Source organism: Sander vitreus, chromosome 15 (genome assembly GCF_031162955.1).
Source record: "Sander vitreus isolate 19-12246 chromosome 15, sanVit1, whole genome shotgun sequence".
Lineage (NCBI taxonomy): Eukaryota > Metazoa > Chordata > Actinopteri > Perciformes > Percidae > Sander > Sander vitreus.
This window is the reverse complement of record NC_135869.1, coordinates 27,075,264-27,100,848: the sequence shown is the minus strand read 5'-3', so window position 1 is coordinate 27,100,848 and position 25,585 is coordinate 27,075,264. Positions and strand designations below refer to the sequence as shown.

General features: G+C 42.7%; 2 protein-coding genes across 2 annotated transcripts; both read right to left on the bottom strand.

The window, feature by feature from the left end:
- Positions 1-378: 378 nt before the first annotated feature.
- On the bottom strand, positions 379-8,365 carry LOC144529810 (GTPase IMAP family member 9). The gene is made up of 3 exons (XM_078269118.1): positions 8,134-8,365; positions 5,651-5,799; positions 379-3,345 (listed from the first exon to the last, which is right to left on the bottom strand). The coding sequence occupies exons 1-3, from the start codon at positions 8,156-8,158 to the stop codon at positions 2,506-2,508; spliced, it is 1,014 nt and encodes a 337-aa protein (XP_078125244.1). The 5' UTR covers positions 8,159-8,365; the 3' UTR covers positions 379-2,505.
- Positions 8,366-9,657: 1,292 nt separating this feature from the next.
- hmgxb4a (HMG box domain containing 4a) lies at positions 9,658-25,380 on the bottom strand. Its single transcript, XM_078268981.1, is given in 14 exon segments — positions 9,658-10,389; positions 10,519-10,641; positions 11,858-12,021; positions 12,790-12,886; positions 15,580-15,644; positions 15,743-15,824; positions 17,421-17,522; positions 17,524-17,600; positions 20,326-20,529; positions 22,522-23,112; positions 23,202-23,277; positions 24,314-24,450; positions 24,644-24,751; positions 25,178-25,380. Coding segments are annotated over 13 exon segments (1,800 nt in total). The 5' UTR covers positions 24,681-24,751; positions 25,178-25,380; the 3' UTR covers positions 9,658-10,344.
- Positions 25,381-25,585: the final 205 nt, after the last annotated feature.

Genomic DNA, 25,585 nt, shown 5'->3' with positions numbered 1-25,585 from the left:
GATGGGTTATGACTGACGGTTTTAGCAGAGTACCAATTACATCAACGTCAAAGCCGCAACCTGCCATTGTGCGAGGAGGAGACAGAGAAAGAGAAGAGAGAGAGTCTGGGAGAGACGGCTGCTTTCAGCCCAGTTCAGGCAGCATGAATCCTCTTGTGAACTTCATCCACACACTTCATTCTGCAGCATATTTAACGCACGCTTTCAAACATTCAAACGCAGCATCTTAAATCTCAAAGGAGTGCCCTCGTGCTTTACGCTTGCCTTTTTGTAAAACGTTAGACATTCTTAAGTTAGAGAAAATCCTCCATAACTTGATCAAACAAAAAAAAAAAAGAGTAACTTAAATTATAGATCTAAGAAACATAATGATAAACGTACTTGAAACAGCAGCTTTTATTTGCTCGGTAAGCAGTAAATAACATTTCAAACATCTCCAATATAAAGGTCAATGTCTCCACCATGTGGAGGATTCTCAGTAGTGCTTTATCTTTACAAAACCATCTGTAGACCACCACACACAATAACCCAGCCAGAGAAGTCAGACAAAGTTAAAGACTAGCATTAAGCAGCTTAAGAGCCAGATATTTTCCGCAGGAGTTTGTACAGAAAAACTAGAGCTAAAAGGTGAGTGAATACTGGACTCACGTTAATCGGGTGTCCAGATACACAACTCCAAATTAAAGCTATAATATATAAAATAGCTATAATGTTGCTACGTATCTTAGAGAGTGGTACCCATTCTGAAATAGAAAATATAAGCAGTGGTGCTCAGTGGTTACGCATGGGGACTTTAAAGGGGGAATTTAGAATTGTTCAACCTGGACCCTGTTTTTCGCATGCATTTGTGTCTAAGTGACTGAAGTGGACAAAAATCTTTAATATTGGTCCAGTATTGAGTGAGAACGCTGCGACCGGCAGCCGTGAACTGCAATGTAGTCCTACAGGGCAAATGTTTGTCAATTTTATCCACTAAAAGTTCTGTTGTTGCTGCTGACAGACTCAGATTATTATTCTAAGTGTGTGACAACATTATGAAAGGATCCCTACAGAGATAGAGCTTTTAGTTAAAGAGGAAGATCCTTTTTGTTTAACATGAAACAGCCCAGAAATCACCATCACCAAACCCACCAGACTCCATGTAAATAATCAGTACTTTTAGCGTGTATAGAGCCAGCATATCTCCACATGTAAATGGGTGAATTAAGGGTTTATTTCAACCAAACCAGAGTGGTGATTGTTGGAACAGTGGAAAGATGAACCAAGACGGCTTTTGATATTTTTATTTTGTTTCCGTCGACTTTGACTGAAGTGCGTTTCATGATGATAAAATTACAGTTTATTTAAATGGAGGCTGGTGGGTCTGGTGATGGCGATTTCTGGGATGTGTCATGTTAAACAAAAAGGTTTATATGTGTAGGGATCCTTTCCATAATGTTGTCAGACACTTAGAATAATAATCTGAGTCTGTCAGCGGCAAAAACAGAACTTTTAGTGGATGGAAATTGACGGTGCACAATTGCCCAAATAACGTCACGTTGCAGCTTTTTTCACCGCTGCCGACTGCTGCAAACTTATTTAATACTGGACCAATTTCAAAGATTGTTGTTCCCATCAGTCACTTAGACACAAAAAACATGGGGAAATAGGTTGAAAAATACCAACGTTACCTTTAAGGCGCAATTTAAAGTGCTCATATTATGCTTTTTGGCTTTTTCCCCTTTCCTTTATTGTGTTATATATATCTGTTGTGCATGTTATAGGTTTACAAAGTGAAAAAGCCCAAAGTCCACCCCAAAGGGACTTACCATCTCCAACAGAAAACTCTGTTCACCAACTGCTCCAAACAGCTCTATTGTAGTCCAGCCTTTACTTCAGAGACAAACGTGGTCACTTTGGAACACACGTTATAATGCTCGCCTAGCTGCTAGCATGGCACGCCCTCATACTCTGCTTCTGACTGGCTAGTAGTCCTTACCTAGGTACTGTCAGGGCCCGCCCTCATACTCTGCTTCTGACTGGCTAGTAGTCCTTACCTAGCTACTGTCAGGACACGCCCTCATACTCTGCTTCTGACTGGCTAGTAGTCCTTACCTAGGTACTGTCAGGGCCCGCCCTCATACTCTGCTTCTGACTGGCTAGTAGTCCTTACCTAGCTACTGTCAGGACACGCCCTCATACTCTGCTTCTGACTGGCTAGTAGTCCTTACCTAGGTACTGTCAGGACACGCCCTCATACTCTGCTTCTGACTGGCTAGTAGTCCTTACCTAGCTACTGAGCATGTGTAACTCCCAACAAAGATGGAAGAGAAGTGTGATGTCTCACTCTGTAGCTAAAACAGAGACCTGAACACAGGGTGAAAAGAGGAGCTGCAGCAATGTGCAGTACAACAAAAATATGGCGTTTCTGAAAATTAAACCATGTAAACCTATTCTGGTACAACCTCTAAATACAATGATGAACCTGAAAATGAGCATAATATGAGCACTTTAAGAGATTGCTTCTTATTTAGTTTTTTTTACTTTTCTTCTCCCTACCTCAGTAGCCACCGATCCCACAGTGGCCCCCATCATACCTCCATACTGCCCTCCCACAAACAGGCTGACCAGTGATCCCAGCAGAGCCTCCACTCTCACCATCATGGGCAGCCACCTCATCCAGCCTTTCAGCTTCTCCCACAAGCCCCAGAGAGACGAAGAGGCAGCAGGAGACGAAGGGGAGACTGCAGAGGGGAAAACACTTTCTATATTCACATTTAAGTCAGCTACGCTCCTCTCCGCTTCGTCCCGCACTGCCTCCATTTCTTCCTCTGTGACGTTTTCCTCAGGTTGGGAGTCCTCTCCTCTCCTCTGTCTCGCAATCTCTACCTGCCTCTCTCGGACTTTTTCCTCGGCCTCGCGGTACAGAGCGCAGCTGAAGTGTGGCGTCCCGCTCTCCCTCGCCGCTTGCTCGACCTTCTCCAGCAGCTCCTCCACCGCTCGCCCCTCCTCCGGTTCCCCGCCGCGCATCTCCAGGGTGTGGTAGTGGTCACCGCATCTTTCCACCAGCGCCCGGAGGTCCTTGCGCCACGTGACGAGGTATTCCTCCAGCTGCTCGTCCTCCGTCAGCTCCTCGGTGTGGGTGAAGAGCACGATGGTGTTGGTGCTGACCGCCGAGGGGCCGAATAGCTCCTTCAGGACGTCCAGCGCCTTGGCCTCGGCGTCGGCCGGCTGGTTCACAGGGACACACAGCAGGAAGGCATGCGGCCCAGGGCTGGACAGGGCGATAAAGGAGGAGATGTGCCGTCTCCGTTCCTCAGGGTCGCAGCCTGAGCCGAACCACGGTGGACTGGAGACGACCACAACCTACCGAGAGGTGGCAGAAGCACAACATCAATAATAATAATATCTTTAATTTATATATACTGAACAAAACTATAAACGCAAAACTTTTGTTTTTGCCCCCATTTTTCATGAGCTGAACTCAAAGATCTAAGACTTTTTCTATGTACACAAAAGGCTTATTTCTCTCAAATATTGTTCACAAATCTGTCTAAATCTGTGTCAGTGAGCACTTCTCCTTTGCTGAGATAATCCATCCACCTCACAGGTGTGGCATATCAAGATGCTGATTGGACAGCAGGATTATTGCACAGGTGTTCCTTAGGCTGGACACAATAAAAGGTCACTCTAAAATGTGCAGTTTTACTGTATTGGGAGCGGGGGGGGGGTCCAGGTTGACTGCAACGATGACGATTTTGCATACAAACGCTACACATACTAATCAACCTTTCCTTAAATATGCCAGTGTCAGCCAGCCGGATCATTTTTTAACCGTAGTCCTTTGGCCAGATGTTTTGAGAACAGAGCAACAGGAAACATACGTGATTACATTCAGGATAAAGAGGCTTATAATCACAGATGTGAATGTTGGCTACGTTCACATTGCAAGTCTTAATGCTTAATTTGGATGTTTTTGGTCAGATCCGATTCTTTGTTCACATGACCTTTTAAAATGTGGCCTATATCAGATTCCAGTGTGAACTGTTGCAAAAGAACAATAACAATGACATCAGACGCAGCACGCTGCTGTTAGGCAGGTTATGGAGGAAGTAATCATTTCTCACTTTCATTCAAACACATTCAAAATGTTTGTGTAATGGCAGCTGTAACGTTAATGAGCAGGTGCTGAGGAGAAGGATGAAGCTTTAAGGCTCTTCACCTTCCTTTGACACTGCAGCCCCGTTCTCCTGTGTCTCCGTTCTTCCATTTCATCAGATATATAAAACATAACGTGGATGGTTCCCTACAACCATTACTCTTCACAAGTGAAATAAATGATCACTTCACTACTTTCATAGAATTTGGGTGTTTTATTCAATTTTATAGCGTTTAAAAAAGATCAAAGAACGTTGGAAATGTTGACAAAAAATGTTTGGAAAAAAATTTTAAAAACGTTGACAACCAAACATCAACAAAAGCACAGAAAAAAAACATCGATAAAAACATTGGCAAAAAGTGACGAAGAATTTAGGAAAAAAGTGACAAAAACGTTGAAAAGAATTAACAAAAACATCGGGAAAAGCAACAAACGTTTCAAAAAGGACGACCAAAACGTTTTCATTTCCAATTTTGACCCAGAAAAACTAAACGTTGCAGTGTGGTGTTGGGATGTTGTGGTGTTGGGATGTTGTGGTGTTGTGGTGTTGTGTGCGTTGTGTGCGTTGTGTGCATTGTGTGCGTTGGGAGTGTTGTGGTGTTGTGTGCGTTGGTGTGCGTTGGGATGTTGTGTGTGTTGTGTGCGTTGGGATGTTGTGGTGTTGTGTGCGTTGTGTGCGTTGTGTGCGTTGGGATGTTGTGGTGTTGTGTGTTGTGTGTGTTGGGATGTTGTGGTGTTGTGTGTGTTGTGTGTGTTGTGGTGTTATGTGCGTTGTGTGCGTTGTGTGTGTTGGGATGTTGTGTGTGTTGTGTGCGTTGTGTGCGTTGAGATGTTGTGGTGTTGTGGTGTTGTGTGTGTTGTGTGCGTTGTGTGTGTTGGGATGTTGTGGTGTTGTGATGTTGTGTGTGTTGTGTGTGTTGTGTGTGTTGTGTGTGTTGTGTGTGTTGGGATGTTGTGTGCGTTGTGTGTGTGTGTGTGTGTTGTGTGTTGTGGTGTTGTGTGTGTTGTGTGTTGTGTGCTGTGTGTGTGTGTGTTGGGATGTTGTGTGCATTGTGTGCATTGTGTGCATTGTGTGCATTGTGTGTGTTGGGATGTTGTGGTGTTGTGTGCGTTGTGTGTGTTGGGATGTTGTGGTGTTGTGTGCGTTGTGTGTGTTTGTGCGTTGTGTGTGTTGTGTGCGTTGTGTGTGTTGGGATGTTGTGTGCGTTGTGTGCGTTGTGTGCGTTGTGTGTGTTGTGTGCGTTGTGTGCGTTGGGATGTTGTTGTGGTGTTGTGTGTGTTGTGTGTGTTGTGGTGGTGTGGTGTTGTGTGGTTGTGTGTGTTGGGATGTTGTTGTGTGTGTTGTGTGTGTTGTGTGCGTTGTGTGCGTTGTGTGCGTTGCGATGTTGTGGTGTTGTGTGCGTTGTGTGCGTTGGGATGTTGTGGTGTTGTGTGCGTTGTGTGTGTTGCGATGTTGTGGTGTTGTGTGTGGTGTTGTGTGTGTTGTGTGCGTTGTGTGCGTTGTAGTCCTACCTGTCGGCCTGCAGCCTCTCCTCGGTGTTTGCTGCACTCCTGGATGCCGGCGGCCTCTGTGCCGGGTTGAGAGTCCTGCAGGCCCAGGATGGTCTGGACTGCTGATCCCTTTCCTGCCCCCGCCCGGCCCAGCACCACCAGCCTCAGCTCTGCTCAGCGAAGACACAAAGCAGAAACACAATAACGCTTTTCATCGTATACTGTATTTATATATTTATATAACAGGGACAGTCATGGACAGTCCCAGAATTAGCTCAAAAGCTACATTTCATTCACAAAGGGACTTATGTCTAGCCTGACAAGCCAGACCCACATCCAGATGTTGGGTCTGGGAAGCAAGCAGCAGCCATCTTCTTTGTTTTCAAGTAGCAGGGAATTCACGCGGAACCGTCGCAACTCTGCCGTCATTATGTTAAGCCCCGCCCACCGACTCTATACACGACATGATTGGCCTGACCAGAGTTTGGTTTTTCCAGCTCGTAAGCCAACAGAGAGTTGCTAGACGACCCTAGTGGCAGCACATTACATTTGCTGCCACTAGGGTCATCTTCGGGGTGGCAGTAGCTCAGTCCACAGGGAGTTGGGTTGGGAACCAGAGGCTCGCAGGTTCAAGTCCCTGTAGGACCAAAGTACGGAGTGTGGACTAGTAGAGGTGCCAGTTCTCCTCCTAGGCACTGCCAAGGTGCTCTGGAGCAAGGCACTGAACCCCCAACTGCTCACGGTGCCTCTCACAGCCCCCCTCACTCCATTTGTGCATGAAAAGGACCTGAGCATGTGTGTGTGTTCCAACAACCCCCAGTAGGGATCAATGAAAGTATGAATTATTTTATCACTTCTTTGTTCTGATTCAGACAGAGAATAAAGATTATAGACTACATCACTGGTTCTCAAGCTTTTTTTTCAATAATGTTCCCCTTTGAACAGTGTTTTTAAGCCCCCTAACCAGCAGAATATTTTTTGGTAGAAAAAGAAAGTCTCCATAAAGAGGAAGAATAAAAGAGACAGAGACAGATTTACTAAACAACAGCCTTGGACCTGGAGAACATTTAGATGATGATGAATAAAGGAGACAAAAACTTATTTTAAAAACCGACAAAACCTTGGAAAAAGACGGTAGAAAGAAGTGATGAAGAAAGGAAAGAGAACAGGTCAAAACAAAACGACAAAAACTTCAAAAACAGCGACAAAAACTTGGAGAAAAAGACAGTAGAAGTAACTACAGCCTTGGAACTGAAAAAACAGAGTACCCCTAGTGGGACACGTACCCCCTGCAGTCCTCCAGAGTACCCCTAGGGGACACGTACCCCCTGCAGTCCTCCAGAGTACCCCTAGGGGACACGTACCCCCTGCAGTCCTCCAGAGTACCCCTAGGGGGACACAGACCCCCATTTGAGCAACACTGGACTACATCATACAAAGTAAAAAAAAAAAAAACGTTCCATCTTTTAACTTTTATATTATATAATGATATTGAACACTGTGTGTATGGTGTGTGTATGTTTTCAGTGAGTTAATAGGATGTTTGATCTGTTTGCGGAGACCAAAGAGGACTTTCCGGCCTTGCCTGGACAATAAATATGATTCTATTCTAAAGACATCATACGAGACATGAGGTTATGTTTCAGCCATGGGTTCAGTTGTGATTTAAAACTAGAGAGAGTAGAACATTCAGGCTGGTAGTGCTTGGTATTACGGCCACGTTTCTTGGAGCTCGTGTGAAGAAAGATGACGTGTTGTGACAGTTTCCGTTGCTGTCAGACTAGTCTGATGAACTATGCCTCGCATTCCTAATGACCTACCCTATAACCAAAAACATTGTTTTTGTCACACACACACAAAAAAAACACAAAACTCATTATTTCCATGCACGAGCTAGAGTCAAATGTTAAGCACTCGCAGCTTTTGATTGTCATAAACTATTCAAAACACCTGAAAAATTAAAAAATATATATTTTAATATATTTTTCTTGCTTATTCTAGAGATAACATGTTATTCTAATCTAAATCCATATAACCCTAACCCCACACAGTTGCCTCTGATATATGCTCTTGATGGCCTGATGTGATCCGAGCATAATGAGGCAAACTGTCCTGTCAGTGGGGGAAGAGCAGGATTGTGGGTAATTTTGTACATCAAGCAGAAGTTTGCAACTGTAGCCTACTTTGTGTTTATGTACTGTGTGTATACTACCGAGTGTAGGCCTGTAGCCGATGTTGTCCGAAGATTAGACAAGTTATTTGAAACGTGATCGACTATCTGTTGTTTATTTAGTCAGCTGGTTTTAAATGCTGTGTCATGGATCCATGTAGCATAGCTTTCGCATTTCAAAGGGGTGGCAGCGCCGTCTCTCTCTCTCTGTTCATCTCAAACTGCACTAACACTGTAAACACGCCACGGGGAGCCGCCCCAACTGACTTTCCTCTCACAGATAGCCTACAGCTCTTCAGAAACATTTAAAAACCAAAGATCCAGACCGGCCTACCTGACTGTGCGGCAGATGTTGCCATGTCCGCTCCTGTTTGTCACTTCCCAGTTTAAGGTTGAATCCGTTGAATCAGGGACGATGCTCACACTTCCTCGTTCCTGCCCGTGGACTCGACTCGTCTTTAAGAAAGAGTGAACACACCTCCATCTGCCGTGGTGGCTGTATGTAGGGCGTCTCAAACCTGGGCCCGCGGACCGCGCGGGGATCGCTGGAAAAATGACTCGACAGTTTTCTTATCATTTCAGCATCGCGTCATTCTCTGAAAGCCACGCCCACCAGGGCTCCTGTCAATTCCGTCTGCTAGCAAACAGAAAAATGCCTAAAAGTTGATGTGTGGTGATATTCACTACGAACACAATAAATAACCCGTGACTTCAATTTTGATAAGCTGCCGACCCGAAAAACTTGAGCTTTTATGAAGACAAAAGTGGATACAGACGTGAGGAATCAGCAGGGAGAATAGGAAGGCTGTGGGATCCTGACACAGGAGCGTGCCTATGTTCACACATTTCTAAGATTATTTTCAAAATTAGGCCCTATGTTCCCACAGTTCCCACATTTTGAAGATTTTTTTCCAAAATTATGCCCTATGTTCACCTAACCCCTAACCCTAACCCTTGAAGGGAAATGTAGGAACACAAGACCTCATTTTGAAAATGTCCTAGAAATGTGGGAACATAGGGCTGTGGGAACATAGGACTGTGGGAACATAGGGCTGTGGGAACATAGGGATGTGGGAACATAGGGCTGTGGGAACATAGGGATGTGGGACCATTGGGCTGTGGGAACATAGGGCTGTGGGACCATTGGGATGTGGGAACATAGGGCTGTGGGAACATAGGGCTGTGGGAACATAGGGCTGTGGGAACATAGAGCTGTGGGAACATAGGGCTGTGGGAACATAGGGCTGTGGGAACATAGGGATGTGGGAACATAGGGATGTGGGAACATAGGGCTGTGGGAACATAGGGCTGTGGGAACATAGGGCTGTGGGACCATTGGACTGTGGGAACATAGGGCTGTGGGAACATAGGGCTGTGGGAACATAGGGCTGTGGGAACATAGGGCTGTGGGACCATTGGACTGTGGGAACATAGAGCTGTGGGAACATAGGGCTGTGGGACCATTGGACTGTGGGAACATAGGGCTGTGGGCCCATTGGACTGTGGGAACAGGGCTGTGGTTGTCCGAAATCCGAGGTCAGGGGGGCGTTTCTGACCTTGACCTCAGAAAATCCGACTTCCGAGTACAAATGGAACACACCATTACTATATGTCTGTAAGTTAAGCTAACACACGTAACGTCGGACATGCATTAGCTCAGTGATTCCTCACGTCTGTATCCACTTTTGTCTTCTAGGAAAATCTAGGCCATCAACAAAGTCATTAGGATGAATCCTCTGGCCACAGTGAACAACCGTACAAACGTTTGTGGCAATCTATCCAGAAAGTTGTTGAAATATTTCAGCCTGGACCGAAACTGTGAACCATCAAACTGCCTAATAAAAAAGAAAGCGGAAGCTGAATTTGGGAACAGTTTTAATGTTGCCATTTCATTAAATGCCTGACAGTGATTTGTTTGAACATCTCCTGATTAAAACAAGGTTTTACCTAAAGGTGTTTTCTATCACTTTTCTACAGATCAGTCAAAACCTAAATAGGCTGTATGCACAGTAAAATATCAAATGTATAAAACAGCAAGGCATGACAGCACTTTTTACATGGTAAAAGAAAAACTAAGTAGCTGTCAAATATATTACGTTGATGATGAACAAATGACTTGCATGTTCCTTTACATTTCGGTAAAAAATCAAAGATGTATACAGAGAAAGATGTACAGGACGCTTAAAAGTCAAACCCAGTTAACAACTAAAGTAATTCACATACACAGAACATACAAGTGCTCACTCATTCACACAACAACACACTGTACAGTAACAATACAACTAAGCTGACATGCCAAGACAGATCAATGTGTTCAGTAAAATGTTTGTTTTAAAAAATATAATTAGAAAATTAAAAGAATAAGGTTTTGTTTTTTTTAAAATACACTGTAAAAACACGTTGAGGCTAGAAATATCCCACGTTTTCAGATGCCAAGCAAGTGGCGCTTAAATTAAAGTCTGAGTCACTCCTGTTAAGGAACACTCCAGTCGAATCGGTTGACATCTGACGCAAAAACTCTCCACTTCGATCTATCATCCTTTCCTCACAGCCCTGGCATGATGTAGGCAATGTTGTCCAACGTATTCGACTGACAGAAAGAGAGAGAGGGAGGGAGAGCTTTGTTAGAAAACGGATGGCTGCCACGTGTGTAACTCCTGAATGCTTACAAAACTGTAGATTATCTGAAAAAAAACATTGTCAAATGCTAAAACTTTACCAGGACGTTTCGAGGACATCCGTTTAACTGTGGTATCTGCGCTGTGAGACAGGTCAGCGGTCCCAGCGCACACAAGATGGAGTCCAGCAGTACGGACAGACTCCCGGACACGGCCACCATCCCCTAAAACAGAGGAACAGCAGTCCCATGACTCACTTATTGCACTGCATTGTAGGGTTGGGTACCGAAACCTGGTGCCATTCTAAGGACCCCCCTCGAAAATGAGAGAATTCATCTCAAGGGGTTATCCTTCTAATAAATACTCTTAATAATAATATAACCATAAATGACAAGTATCTGCCGGGCCGAATGACAACGCAGATTTCAGTGCCACTTAAAACGCCTGCGCTGCTGTCTGGTGCTCCGGACGCAATGGACGTTACAGGCAATGGAAGCATCCATGCACGCAACGCCAGTTAACTTTACACTTGGCACCAGGTAACGTTAGCCTACCGTTAGCTAGCAGCTGGCTTAGACACGGTTACAATGCTGACAGCTTGTGTGTTTGTCAGTGTGCATGGGTCTGTTGTTTGTCCCCGTTTTGGACCTGAAATGGGTTGGTTTGCGGGTGGGTAGGGGACTTGAGGGGAAGTGACATATTATTTCCACTATGCTTTGTTCACCATGGCCTATGTTATGTCATTTATTGTTAAAATTCAAATAAATAACACATGGCTGTATTTCACTAAGGAAGTATATCAACAGCGAGACGTACAACAGTCTGCAGCTAAAGACACGGAGGAGAGTAGCTGCACTTCATGGACACTGCAGCAGTTGTTGAAGAAAGAACACCGACAGGACTTAATGGTGCGTTCAATTGCAATTCGTAAGCTCATGGTGCGTTCAATGTTATTGTTAAGTATCCTTCTGCCATCTATTGGTTCTTCTTTTTGTCGTTTAACATAAAATAACTGGTGAAATAAGTTTTTGTTATTACATTTTACATACATTATTTAAATTTGACCATATGGCCTTAGCAATTAACAAGCCGTTCTTTAATGACGCCAACTGTGGTTTGGTGCTCTTTTTTGTCTTTTTCTGATCGGTTCAGGCACCGTCACAGTTTTAAAAGTATAGCTTTAGCACCAGAATCGAAAAAACCCCAAACAATACCCAACCCTACTCATAGTAATGATATATCTCCATGTTACACTTGAAATAGAAAACGTGTTGTTCTCTTTAGTGGAAAACAAAGCTTCTTTTTTATTGTGTCTGTTTTTGGTGGTTATTAATCTACTGATCTATTCTGCAGTCTTTATTTTGTAATTGTATAGGAATTATAAATTAAATGCACTGCAAATTGGCTTGCGAATACAGTAATGTACACGGGGAAACTTGCCTCTGTTTCCTGTAGCCGATGCCCAATCAGAGACAGGGACTCTCCCAGTAGCTGCAGGTGAGCTGCTGCATCAATGGGGTCAACTTCTGGGACTCGTGCTGGGGAAAGGGACAAAGTGCTAGGCGCTCTGCTCGGGGACACCATCCCTGTTCCCGTTCCTACAACTTACAACAAACACAGTTTAAAGACAACCGTTATGAGAACTGAAAGTTACGAGGACAAAGAGTTAAGAAATGCAACATCTGCCTGATCATCAGTTGAAGAAACTTTCCTATTAAAGGACAAATCTGGCGCAAAATGAACCTAGGGGTTAATAACACATGCGTACCAGTTTTATCGCAAACCGCTAATTAGCTTATAACGCTAGTCGTCGGGGCAGAGGGTAAAGTAATAAGAAATCTCTATTTCTATACAACTAACAAGGCTCAAAATATCACCACACTTCAACGGTAGCATAATGAGGGTCCCACCAGGTAAACCCAAGCATTGAGAACTTTGTATGTGTACAGACAGTTTGTTAAAAAGATAGTTTAGAAAGACGGAAGTAGCGTTCACGTATACATGCGGGCGCCATCTTGGGAAAACAGTCACGACCAGTCGAAAGGACGAACGCCGTGTAACCAGTAACATAGCTCAAGCACGGCGTTCGTCGTTCTCAATGCTTGGGTTTACATGTAGGGACCCTCATGATGCTACCGTGGAAGTGTGGTGATATTTTGAGCCTTGTTAGTGGTGTAGAAATAGAGATTTCTTTTTACTTTACCCTCTGCCACGACGACTAGCGTTATAAGCTAATTAGCAGTTTGCGCTAAAACTGGTCACATTCGATTAGCATGAAAACGTATCCCAGAGAACAGTCGACTCGGTACACATGTGTTATTAACTCCTAGGTTCATTTTGCGCCGGAATTGTCCTTTAAGAGTCAAAGATACCTTTGCTTTTGCCCTCAGTGGCACTCTTGTGTTTGACCGTGGTGGCCTCAGCTTTGTTCTGTTTGTGCTGCAGATACTGAGCTTTCTGCCTCCAAACCTGCACAGAAAATGCAACAAACAGAAAACATGGGACATTTAGTGCACCACCACAACTACGAGCATAACAAGGATCAGAGTTTCCGCTAGAAAAAACTGGTTTAATTTTACCGGTCAAACAGGAAAAATCCCGGTCAAATATTTTCCGTGTGTATTGCGCTTAAAAAAACAAACAATTGTGAGGCAGGCTATATATAAAGAATAATATCATCAAGGCATGTAGATTTATACTATTTTTATTGAAATGCAGGCTACTAGCTACAGGCAGAGAGGCCAAAATAATTAAATCAATGCACATACTGTAATCGTGCAGATCAGAATTTAAAAAAGCCTGTTTTCCATTTGCTATGCTGAGGAAATAAAACAATACAACACCGACTTGAATCAAAATAAACTATCTTCTGCAACTCTAAATGAAAAAAACACGAGTGTTCATTGTTTTAACAGAACTAAAGATATGAAAATCACTGTAGCTTATATAATTCAAATTGTGCAGAGGGAAATATTTCTTGGTCAATGATCGGTAATTACTGGACAACGAAACTCAGACAAGGATATTGACGATTGGATTAGATTAATCGGACAGCCCTAGTTAAAGGTGCACTATGAGTTCCTGCATGGTTTCAGCGCTATTACATTTTTGTCTCAAATCGTAGTCATCTCTCCTTGATCCGCTAGCTGCCTACCCCCTGAACACACCGTGAAAAAGCCCGGTCGGGGGTCGTAAACGTCAAACAAACACTAGAGGCACAGGCTGTGCACCAAAACACAACAAAACCACGTTCCAGCCAATCACCGACAAGATGGTTGGAGGGGGTGGGGGTTAGTGCGCGTGCACATAATGGGGGGGGTGAGCAGAGTTGATTGAGTAGCGTGAGTTGTTGATTGGCTGGAGTGGTTTGTTGTGTTTTGGTGCACAGCCTGTGCCTCTAGTGTTTGTTTGACGTTTACGACCCCCGACCGGGCTTTTTCACGGTGAATAGAACTCAACAGTGACCGCCCACTTTTTTTCGGCTCTGTCTTTAGTGTTTTTCCCCATTCAATGGTTTCATTGACATTTCGAAAATTGCTGATATATAGACTTTAAGACTGGAACCGAGCCAACCAGCTACGAGATGAATAGTGAGCCTAACACGTTTGATTCGGCGCAAAAAAACATTTTGAAAACGGCAAAAAAGGGAAAGGTCCGAGACCGTGTCCAGAAACTATCAGAGACTTCAATGGTAGAAGCTCGCTCTAGCCGTTCGCGGTTTCGCAGGTACAGTAAACGTTTCTATGTTAACAGTGAGTTGGACCAATCAGAGATGTTGCTGTTATGCTTAGGATTGTGGGTAGTGTAGTTTTTCTCCATTAAATCGATAATAAAACACGTTTTTTTTTTAAAACAAGGTTGATTTCATACAGACTTCTAGCTTCTACAGGAGCAGAAACTTATTATATATTATACATATTATTATGGATGGTTTAGACATTATGGGATGGTTTAGACATTAGTTTAGACATTATGAATGGTTTAGACATTATGGGATGGTTTAGACATTAGTTTAGACATTATGGGATGGTTTAGACATTATGGGATGGTTTAGACATTAGTTTAGACATTATGGGATGGTTTAGACATTATGGGATAGTTTAGACATTATGGGATGGTTTAGACATTATGGGATGGTTATGGGATGGTTTAGACATTATGGATAGTTTAGACATTATGGGACGGTTTAGACATTATGGGATAGTTTAGACATTATGGGATGGTTTAGACATTATGGATAGTTTAGACATTATGGATAGTTTAGACATTATGGGACGGTTTAGACATTATGGGATAGTTTAGACATTATGGGATGGTTTAGACATTATGGGATGGTTATGGGATGATGGGATAGTTTAGACATTATGGGATGGTTTAGACATTATGGGATGGTTTAGACATTATGGGATGGTTATGGGATGGTTTAGACATTATGGGATAGTTTAGACATTATGGGATGGTTTAGACATTATGAATGGTTTAGACATTATGGGATGGTTTAGACATTAGTTTAGACATTATGGATAGTTTAGACATTATGGGATGGTTTAGACATTAGTTTAGACATTATGAGATGGTTTAGACAGTATGGGATGGTTATGGGATGGTTTAGACATTATGGGATGGTTTAGACATTATGGGATGGTTATGGGATGGTTTAGACATTATGGGATGGTTTAGACATTATGGGATAGTTTAGACATTATGGGATAGTTTAGACATTATGGGATGGTTTAGACATTATGGGATGGTTTAGACATTATGGGATGGTTATGGGATGGTTTAGACATTATGGATAGTTTAGACATTATGGGATGGTTTAGACATTTGGGATAGTTTAGACATTATGGGATGGTTTAGACATTATGGGATGGTTTAGACATTATGGGATAGTTTAGACGTCGTAGCTCGGGGTCAGTCTACGTCGGATGGTTTAGACATTATGACTGATATTCTAAATCCTAATGGAGAAAATCAGTGGGATTTTTACTGTTGAGGTCTATTCAGGGGGCAGCTAGCTAGCAGATGGAGAGATGCCTACGATTTGAGACAAAAATGAAATCGTGCTGAAACCATGCAGGAACTCGTTATAGTGCACCGTTAATTACTATGAAAGTGTAATTATTCTACAACAATAAGAAACAATGACAAAAAAAACTTACCAATTTGTCTTTCTCTGGCATCGCCTTCCACACCTCCCCCAGCTTTTTGCTTAGCTCACCAAAGACTAGAGATTAGACATACACACACATTGTTTGAATTGTGTCTTTTAGTGATATTAGGACAATATGTGAGAGTTAAACTGTATGTCATCATATTACCCACCTAGTCCTGGCTGTTCAGCATTGATGTTGACCCTGTACTCCCTACAAAACACCTGATATGCTGATGTGTTCTTCTTCTTGGGCTAAGAGAGGACAAAGACATGAACCAATAATGCAGGAAACACAAACAATGAAAAAGGTGGGTTTTTTTCAGGGTTTTTTTGTATTAGTCTTAGGGCTGCACAATTTTGGCCAAAATGATAATCACGATTATTTTGATCAATATTGAGATCACGATTAATTATCACGATTATTTGTTGATTTTAACCAAAAACACATAGGCACATAGGCTAATTACAACTGCTTTCACATCCATATTGTCCATCCATAGAGGCGTGTGACCTCTGACATATAGAGTAAATGTAAGTCGCTTTGGATAAAAGCGTCAGCTAATCAGGTAATGTAAAACATTCCTCCTTTGTTGAAGGATACTATGAAGGAGTATGCCATTTCAGCTGTTGTGTGACTGCTTTCCACACATATAAAGATACAGGCAACGCAATTTTCTGTTCACGTTAACGGCGCATGTTCATTACGGTGCCACTTAAATGTCTGCGTTGCGCTCTGATGCTCCAAAACAGACATTAGAGGCAACAGAAACATCGCTGCATGTCACGCTAGTAAACACTAATAACACGTTACACAGCAGGTAACGTTAGCCTACTGTTAGCTACAGTAAACACTAATAACACGTTACACAGCAGGTAACGTTAGCCTACTGTTAGCTACAGTAAACACTAATAACACGTTACACAGCAGGTAACGTTAGCCTACTGTTAGCTACAGTAAACACTAATAACACGTTACACAGCAGGTAACGTTAGCCTACTGTTAGCTAAAGTAAACACTAATAACACGTTACACAGCAGGTAACGTTAGCCTACTGTTAGCTACAGTAAACACTAATAACACGTTACACAGCAGGTAACGTTAGCCTACTGTTAGCTACAGTAAACACTAATAACACGTTACACAGCAGGTAACGTTAGCCTACTGTTAGCTACAGTAAACACTAATAACACGTTACACAGCAGGTAACGTTAGCCTACCGTTAGCTACAGTAAACACTAATAACACGTTACACAGCAGCTAACGTCAGCCTACCGTTAGCTACAGTAGTAACATTAAACAATTAACGATTAAACACGGCTAAAATGCTGACAGCTAAACGGTGTAGTGTGATTGTATTTCACTGGAGATGATTCCAACAGCGGGATGTACAACAGTCTGCTGCTAAAGCTATGAGCTAAAAGACTCAAACTAGCACTAGTCATAGCTGTTGTCTGAAAAATAACACAGACGGGACTAAATGTTGCGTTTACTGGTAAACTGGTAAACCTCATGACCGACTTATGACCGACTGCTATCTGTTGTGGAGTTTTCCTCACGTTACTCTGTCCTCTGTGACTGTCAACATCTAAACTAAGCAGCGCAGTGCAGGGAACAACTCTGATTGGCTCATGGACGCACGTGATCAGACAGTGGTTTACGGAGCGCTAGATTGGCTTTGCAAAAACTCTAAATATCGCTCAATCATGCAAATTTGATCGTGGGAAGCCAAAGTACGCGTCACGCCCACAGTTACTTGAGATTATTGGCATTCAAAACTACATTTCCAGTTTGACATTTTGTAACTTTAACTACCAATCCAACAGAAAACATCACTGTCAGTATCATACCTTATCTTTTTCCTTTTCGTGCTTTTCCCGATCTTTCTCCTCTTTCTTTTTCTTCTTCTCCGTCACGCCCTCGTTGCCTGGATGGTGGTGTGGAGGGACAGGGCGTGCCCATGGCGTACATCGGGCCCACGGCGCTGTGAGTGACAGTGGGATGGGAGTGGCTGTGGCCCCTCGATGAGTCTGAAGAAGGTCACACAAAGACAAAGCAACGATGATGAAAAGTATCGTATCAACTGCAACAATGCATCACTTGTAGGGATGTAACAATACACTCAACTCACGATTCGGTTCACGATACGATTTTCTCAGGATTTCTTTAACAGAATGAGCTGCAGACATATGACTGAAAATATTCCTTTATTTATATAAACTGTGCAAAACAACAGATGTGTCCTCTTTTTGAAAAGTGACACTGGAATTGTATTTTATCTTAAATAATTAAATAGTAATTACAGTTCTAAAACAAATCCCACATCAAAATAACTTCATAAACAGAACAAATCTCTTCAAATTAATAGACTACGAAGAAGTAGTGCAGTCTGAAGTCAAACAAGTAGAATCTAAAAGTAGATTACACCCTAGGCACATGTATAATCCAGTAGATGATCATATTAAAACATTTGAGGTCCTAGTAGCCATGTTTGATATCCCCCATAAACATTTTTTTATTTACAACTCATAAGTTTTATTAGATCTTGTCAAAATCAATCTATTACAACCCCAACCCTTGCCTCACTGGAGAAGGATGTGGTCAAAGAATCATTTTGGGTATATATGACCTTCTGAGGGACAGTTCACTTGACTCCTCAGGCTCTAAACTAAAAGCACGGGAGGGAGATCTACAAGAGGAAATGACAAACGAAGAGTGGATTGCTGCATGGAAGAATGCTCATTCTCAAACTGCTAATACAAGGCTGAAATCGCTGCAATACAATTGGTTAATGAGTACCAATTACCAATATACATTACGCCAGTAAAACTACATTTATTTAATCCTAGTATTCCAGACCTTTGCACAAGATGTGGGGAAGATAAGGGAACATGTTTTCATTGTATATGGGAATGCCCCAAACTAAGAATTCTGGGAAGAATATTGATACAAGAAACTGTATCAATACGTATGATAATAGAACCTAAGTTGTTTTTGTTAGGCATATACCCCAAAAATGATTATATTAAACAGATTTTTGTAAACTTTTACCTACTACAGGCCAAAAGATTAATTGCATTAACATGGAGAAGCAGCGGGAGACCAAGTACCAGACAGTGGTTAAAGGAAATGTCTTTATGTCTTCCTCTGGAAAAGATCACCTTAACGCTTAAGGACAAACAAGAGCAGTGTCAACGGACATGGGGCCATATATATATATATATATATATATATATATATATATATATATATATATATATATATATAGTTACATTACATCCTATTCAATTGTGTTGCAATTACTTCTTACAGACGTCCTAAAAAGATTAGTTCACACTAGTCCAGTGCCCATTTAAAATGGGCTAATTGCTTGGCGTCCTGTATTGCAGCTTTCTCCATTCTCCAACCATTGTACCCTGAAATAACTTACAGAATGCCCTCAAAGAACTTCATATGCAACCCCACTGTATACTACTGCCTTACTTTGTGCTTCTACTTCAGATGAAAACACTGTACTACTACATTTACCTGACAAAGAAGTGTAACTGGTTACTTTGTCAATTCAGATTTTACTCACAAAATATAACAAATATGGTGCAATACACTACACCATTAATACAGTATTATTATTGGTCAAACTATCCAGAATTTAATTAGAGTTGAAAGCTCCACCTTCCACCTGTAGGGGGGGGGGGGCTCTATAGAGAAACCTGTAGGGGGAGCTCTATAGAGAAACCTGTAGGGAGCTCTATATAGAAACCTGTATGGGGGGCTCTATAGAGAAACCTGTAGGGGAGGGGGGCTCTATAGAGAAACCTGTAGGGGGGCTCTATAGAGAAACCTGTAGAGAAACCTATAGAGATAGGGGGGGGCTCTATAGAGAAACCTGTAAGGGGGGGCTCTATAGAGAAACCTGTAGGGGGGGCTCTATAGAGAAACCTGTAGGGGGGCTCTATGGAGAAACATGTAGGGGGGGAGCTCTATAGAGAAACCTGTAGGGGGGCTCTATAGAGAAACATGTAGGGGGGGGGCTCTATAGAGAAACCTGTAGGGGGAGCTCTATAGAGAACCTGAGGGGGCTCTATGAGAAACCTGTAAGGGGGAGCTCTATAGAGAAACCTGTAAGGGGGGGAGCTCTATAGAGAAACCTGTAGGGGGAGCTCTATAGAGAAACCTGTATGGGGGCTCAATAGAGAAACCTGTAGAGAAACATGTAGGGGGGCTCTATAGAGAAACCTGTAGGGGGCTCTATAGAGGAAACATGTAGGGGGGCTCTATAGAGAAACCTGTAGAGAAACATGTAGGGGGGCTCTATAGAGAAACCTGTAGAGAAACATGTAGGGGGGGGGCTCTATAGAGAAACCTGCCAGCAAAAAGCGAGAAAACAGCGGAGAAATGGCCAGAACTGCATAGCGCCTCTTTAAACAAACAAGAGGCATCAAGATAAAATAGTTTCAAAAATTACAGTTCCAATGGAATCGTTTGGAAAATGTGGTTTCGAATCGGATCGTCGGTTCCACATTTAACACACGCAACTTTTGGTTTCTGTAGCGGCCTCCATACTTCCAGGCGCCTGTTGTGTTGCAGCCGTGGCGCGCAGTAAGCGGCGTTCTAAAGTGTGGCGTTATTTTACACTGAAAAGCCCGGAAAAACTGTATCAAAACGATGCCCCACCCTACAAACAACGCAGCAAAAGAACGATGCTCAGTAGCGCTACACCATATTTGTTACATATTTATCAAATAGTAAAGTCACCTCCAAATCCTTTGCTGTGCTTCTTGTCCTTTCCACTTTTGTCCTTATCTCGGTCCTTTTCTTTGTCCTTCTTCTTCTTGCTTTTTTTGCTCTTCTTCTTCTTTTTCGACAGGTGTGTGTATGAATCATCTATAACCAGTTCACCGGCCTCCAGTTCAGCCCCAGATGAAGAGCTATCGTCTCCCATGCCACCTCCATAATGACCTGGATAACAGAGAACACAGCAAGCAATATATTAAACAAGACAAACCATGGGACTGCAGGTGCACCAATAATATCTACACTATGCAGCTCATTAGTACTGTGTTTGTGTTTCTGATACTACAACTATTAAAAGGAATGCATTAAGAGTAAAAGCTAAGTTGATGTACTTATTATTATTATTATTATTATTACAATGGTCCTCAGTCTATTGAATGGCCAAAACATCACGGCATCAATTGCTTGTAGTTGTACTGAAGTAAGGTACTATTTGTACCATTTTATTTCACTTGAAAGACCCCGTCAACCTCTCAACCCAAATCGGTAGATGTATACAGTAGGCTATATGCAGACTGATGTATGACACGCCAATTCGTATGCCATTATTGGCGTGTTATCAAGACGCATACTCACTTTAAAGCGTGTTTATCAACGCCAACGTTTGTCCTCCATTGACTTACATTACCTTGCGATTGCGTGTAGGGCTGGGCAATGTGGAGAAAATCAAATATCACAATATTTTTGACCAAATACCTCGATATCGATACCGCAGCGATATTGTAGTGTTGACTATTGGTGCTTTCACAAAATACTTACACAATGAGATTTTTGATAAATAATCATCAGTAATGTGGACATAATGACTAAGTGGGTAAAGGTAAATAATAGACCAGCTACAACAGTCTGGTAGGTTCAGACAATGACATCACTTTACTGTAACGCAGCCTTTAAAACCAGGAAAAGACACTAATGTCATATCACGATATTCAAACTCTAAGATGGTATCTAGTCTCATATCACGACATCGATATAATATCGATATATTGCCCAGCTCTAATTGCGTGTGACAGGACTTTCACCCAGCGTGTCACGTTTCCTAAAGTCAACCGTCGCTTTCTTCATTTCCTAAACCTAACCTCTTTCGCCGTGATGCTAATTCCTCTAGCCGTCTTTCCGGCTCCGTGTCTGTGTCGCTCTTATAGATAGTAGGATCCCAAAATGGTGGGCGGGCTCAGACACCTCCCAAATCGTCTAGTGACAGCAAGCTACCATGACGTATGTCCTCGTTGTCAATAGGGCAGAGACATACACGCGGATAGCTCAAAATGCGTACAGATAACACGCCACTTGGCTTTAGGAAAGTGTATATAACCTGTAAGGGGGGGCTCTATAGAGAAACCTGTTTACGCAAAGTTTGTTTACGCAAAGTCATGATGTCATGTTGGTATATGGATGTTAAATGATTGATTAATGCTGGAATTAGGGTTCTGTGGAGATGCACTTGCAAACCTACGCAGAGAAGGGAGTTATGGGTCACTGTAGAAAACTGTCGAGAAGACACACACCTCCCAAATCTCAACAAGATTTCTCTTTCCCCCACCCCCCTTATCTAAATACCTATTTAAGGCATTTCATTGTCCATGATGTCGTTGTTCCTGCCATTTACGTTGATAAATATTACATTTTTTTTTAAACCGTTTTTACACTGTCAGTGAGCTGAAATCATTTTCTTTACATTGTGGTTTGTTAAACCTGACACTGACACATAACGTACGTTATATTTAGGGCTGCACAATTAATTAATTATTTGCTAAAGGCAAAATATGTATTAAACCATTCTGAATGAAGTATTGTGGGGCTGCAGAGACGTCCTGGCCTACAAATCCTATCGTACAGACTACAGAAAAAAATCTTTGTTTGGTACAGATCCTCGCGGAAATCACACTATAATCATTTTATTTTTATATTTTTCAATGAAAAATGAGAAACAAATATCAATCATCATTCCCTCCAATATCGTAAGTCACATTGCAATTTCAGTCAAAATAATCGCAATCAGATATTTCCCTCATATCGTGCAGCCCTAGTTATATTCAATAAGTATAAAAGAAACACACGTGAACATGGCCATACCACACGCCTGTATCTTGTATGTCTTGTTGTGTCTGTATCTGTAACTTGAATCCCCTGGAACACAATTTAGAGTGATCTTACCTTCCACTTCCACCTCTTTCCCCACTACAGGCAGAGGTTCTCGACTCTGCTGGAGTTTCTTCTTGGGCGACTTTGAGTGCTGCACCCTGTCTCTGTCCTTCTCTTTCTTTCCGCCACCTTTGGATGAGTGGGGCGTGAACGGGAAGCTCTCTCCTTCCTCTTTCTCTGGCGACATGATGAGCTTCATCTTCAGCCCGTCAGCCTCGCGTAACGTCAGGGGCTCCTCTTTGGGAGCTCCGCCGTGGAAGAGAGACGACTTTGAGGACGAGGAGTGCTTCTTGGAGGAAGACGACGACGATGAAGACACGGGACGGGAATGAGGGAAGGAGTGGCTCCCTTTGCTTCCTCCACCGCCGCTGCTGCTCTCACGTTTGCGGTCCTTGGAGGAGTGCGAGGAGAAAGGTGGGTAGGAGGGCTTCTTGTGCAGGTGGGGGCTGGGGTCCGAACCTGTGGCCAGTGGAGAGGTGATGGCCTGCAGGAGGCCCATCGCTGTGTCTGTCGGGTGGGAGGATGAGGGGGAAGAGAGAGGAGGGGAACGATCGGCTGACTTGTGCTTCTTCTTGTGGGGAGGTGGACCTGAACCATCATGGTCTGATACGGGGACGGTAAAGGGAAAAAAAAGTTAATACATTTCCTAGAGTCCTTTTTGGTTAAATTAAAAGATTATTTTAAGCTCTCACCTCTGTAATGGTAGTCATCACTATGTTTCTTCTTCTTTTTGTGCGAGTCCCCTCCAAGCATGAACAATTCTGAATCCTGATTTGGGATAACACAATTGCTTTCCATTTACCAAAACATAGACACATTGGTTTAAAATATTAAAATGTGCTATAACACCATAAGTAGCAGGGTATGTTAAAGTGCCCATATTATGAAAAAAAAAATCACTTTTTCTGGGATTTGGGGAGTTATTTTGTGTCTCTGGTGCTTCCACACGCATACAAACTTGGAAAAAAAAACCTCCATGCTGTTCTGAGTGAGATACGGTTTCAGAATGTGTCCTGCCTTCAGTCTCCGGGTGAGCTGGTCAAAATCGACACGGCTTTCTACGTCACTAGCCGAAACATTTGGTGTGTGCTAACCACTTTAGCTAATACCACATCAGCTAGCTGTTTCTCCAACTTCGGTCAGTACAAGGCAGGATTAGCCGGGAGACTTCTTCTAAACGAGGGCGCACTTCCAACTTTGTGTGGAATACCTGCAGAACAGGGACATGGAAGTAGTTCTATACAATTTATTTTGTAGATTAGGGTGAACTCGTGTGTGTTGTAGCAGTGTTTTGCCATTGAGAACGAGAACCACTAACTGCCAGCAGCGCTAGCTTCTAGCTAGTAGACCTGACCTAGGTACTGTCAGGGCACGCCCTCATACTCTGCTTCTGACTGGCTAGTAGTCCTTACCTAGGTACTGTCAGGGCACGCCCTCATACTCTGCTTCTGACTGGCTAGTAGTCCTTACCTAGGTACTGTCAGGACACGCCCTCATACTCTGCTTCTTACTGGCTAGTAGTCCTTACCTAGATACTGAGCATGTGCGATTCCCAACAAAGATGGAACAGAAGTGAGATGTCTCACTCTGTAGCTAAAACAGAGAGCTCAACACACAGGGTGAAAAGAGGAGCTGCAGCAATGTGCAGTACAACAAAAATATGGTGTTTTTTGAAAATTAAACCATGTAAACCTATTCTGGTACGATACAATTATGAACCTGAAAATGAGCATAATATGGGCACTTAAAACACTTTCTGTGATATCAAACCATGAGGTAGAGTTAATGTGGACAGATACCTTACCTTGGGCCGTTTTTTGGAAGACTTTCGGACCTGAGCAGCAATCTCCTCTTCCTCCCTTAACAGATCCTTGTACGACCTCCTCTTCTCCCTCTGGCTACGACCAGCTACAAGGCCTCTGTCTCCATCCATCCCCACATCTAGAACAAATGAACTGAGTATTTTAATCCTTAACTTAAAAGTATGATGAAAACACAGCCCTTATGAAGGGTCTCGTTTTATCTACGTATATCCTGAAATGTTCTTTGTTATAGTTGTGTTTCTGACTGCAACGATAGTTTGTTTGAGAAGTCTGTATAGTAGAAACAGAGTAAAACTACATGCAGACATTACCCATTCCTCCTTTATTCTTGATCTCCTCAAAAGCCATGGCTCCTCCTTTGTCAACACGTTTATTTGTCACAGTATGTCACTGACAACATAAGGCAGGACTTAACTGACCTGTTAAGTGAACACAAAGAAAAACAAAGTCAAGTTAAGGTCTGAATATATTATATCCATTGTGCACAAAAATGAATCAGAGTAGTCTAACGTTAAGTTACACACTCACAACGTGTAAAACTTGGCCGTTTATGCTTTTTATATGTCACCTCTTGTAACGTTATCTAAATCAACAAAGGTAATTACATCTTAATTGGGTCTAGGATGCTGCAACTATTCCTTAGTCCTACACTGGGCTGTCCAAGCAACGCTGGAGCTGCAGGTAAACGTGAAATGTGTGAAATGATTGGCTGCTTCTTCGGGAAAAAATACAAGTTGCGTTATATTACAATAATTATGTTGTCTGTCACCTACAAAAGAGTGCAAAAAATTAGCTAACAGCTAAACAAACTCCCGCCTACTTTCATAAAAGGTACACAAACACACCCCCTCTCCATTCACTCGGACTCCTTGGCTTCCAAACATTTCCAGTACTCGAACACGTCTCGCTGAGCGTACCCTCAGCTTGCCGGTGAAAGCGACTAAGGAAAGACTGAGGCTTACACCCTCAGCTAGGCCGCAGTCGCCGCAAGTGCATAAAATAATGTGGCAAACATGCATTCTACTCTGCTCACATCTTCATCCCCTTTGTTGTGATAACATGTGTTGTTTATAAACACCAGGATGAGAAGAAATACTGTGTTTATTAAATTTTACTACCTCTATGGGATCTCCAATTTACGCGGGTCCGGTCGCCATCTTTTATTATCGGCAAGCAACAATACGTCTCGACGTAGGGGGAGGGGCTTTGGTATTGCAGCCAATCGGCGATGGAAAGAAAAATAGACGTATTAG

Bases quoted from the DNA above. Each gene is read 5' to 3' on its own strand.
- LOC144529810 (XM_078269118.1), bottom strand. From the start codon at position 8,158: ATGGCAACATCTGCCGCACAGTCAG. The intron at 5,800-8,133 runs GTAGGCCGGTCT...TTCGCTGAGCAG, and splicing joins AACATCTGCCGCACAGTCAG to AGCTGAGGCTGGTGGTGCTG. The intron at 3,346-5,650 runs GTAGGACTACAA...ACCTCTCGGTAG, and splicing joins GAGAGGCTGCAGGCCGACAG to GTTGTGGTCGTCTCCAGTCC.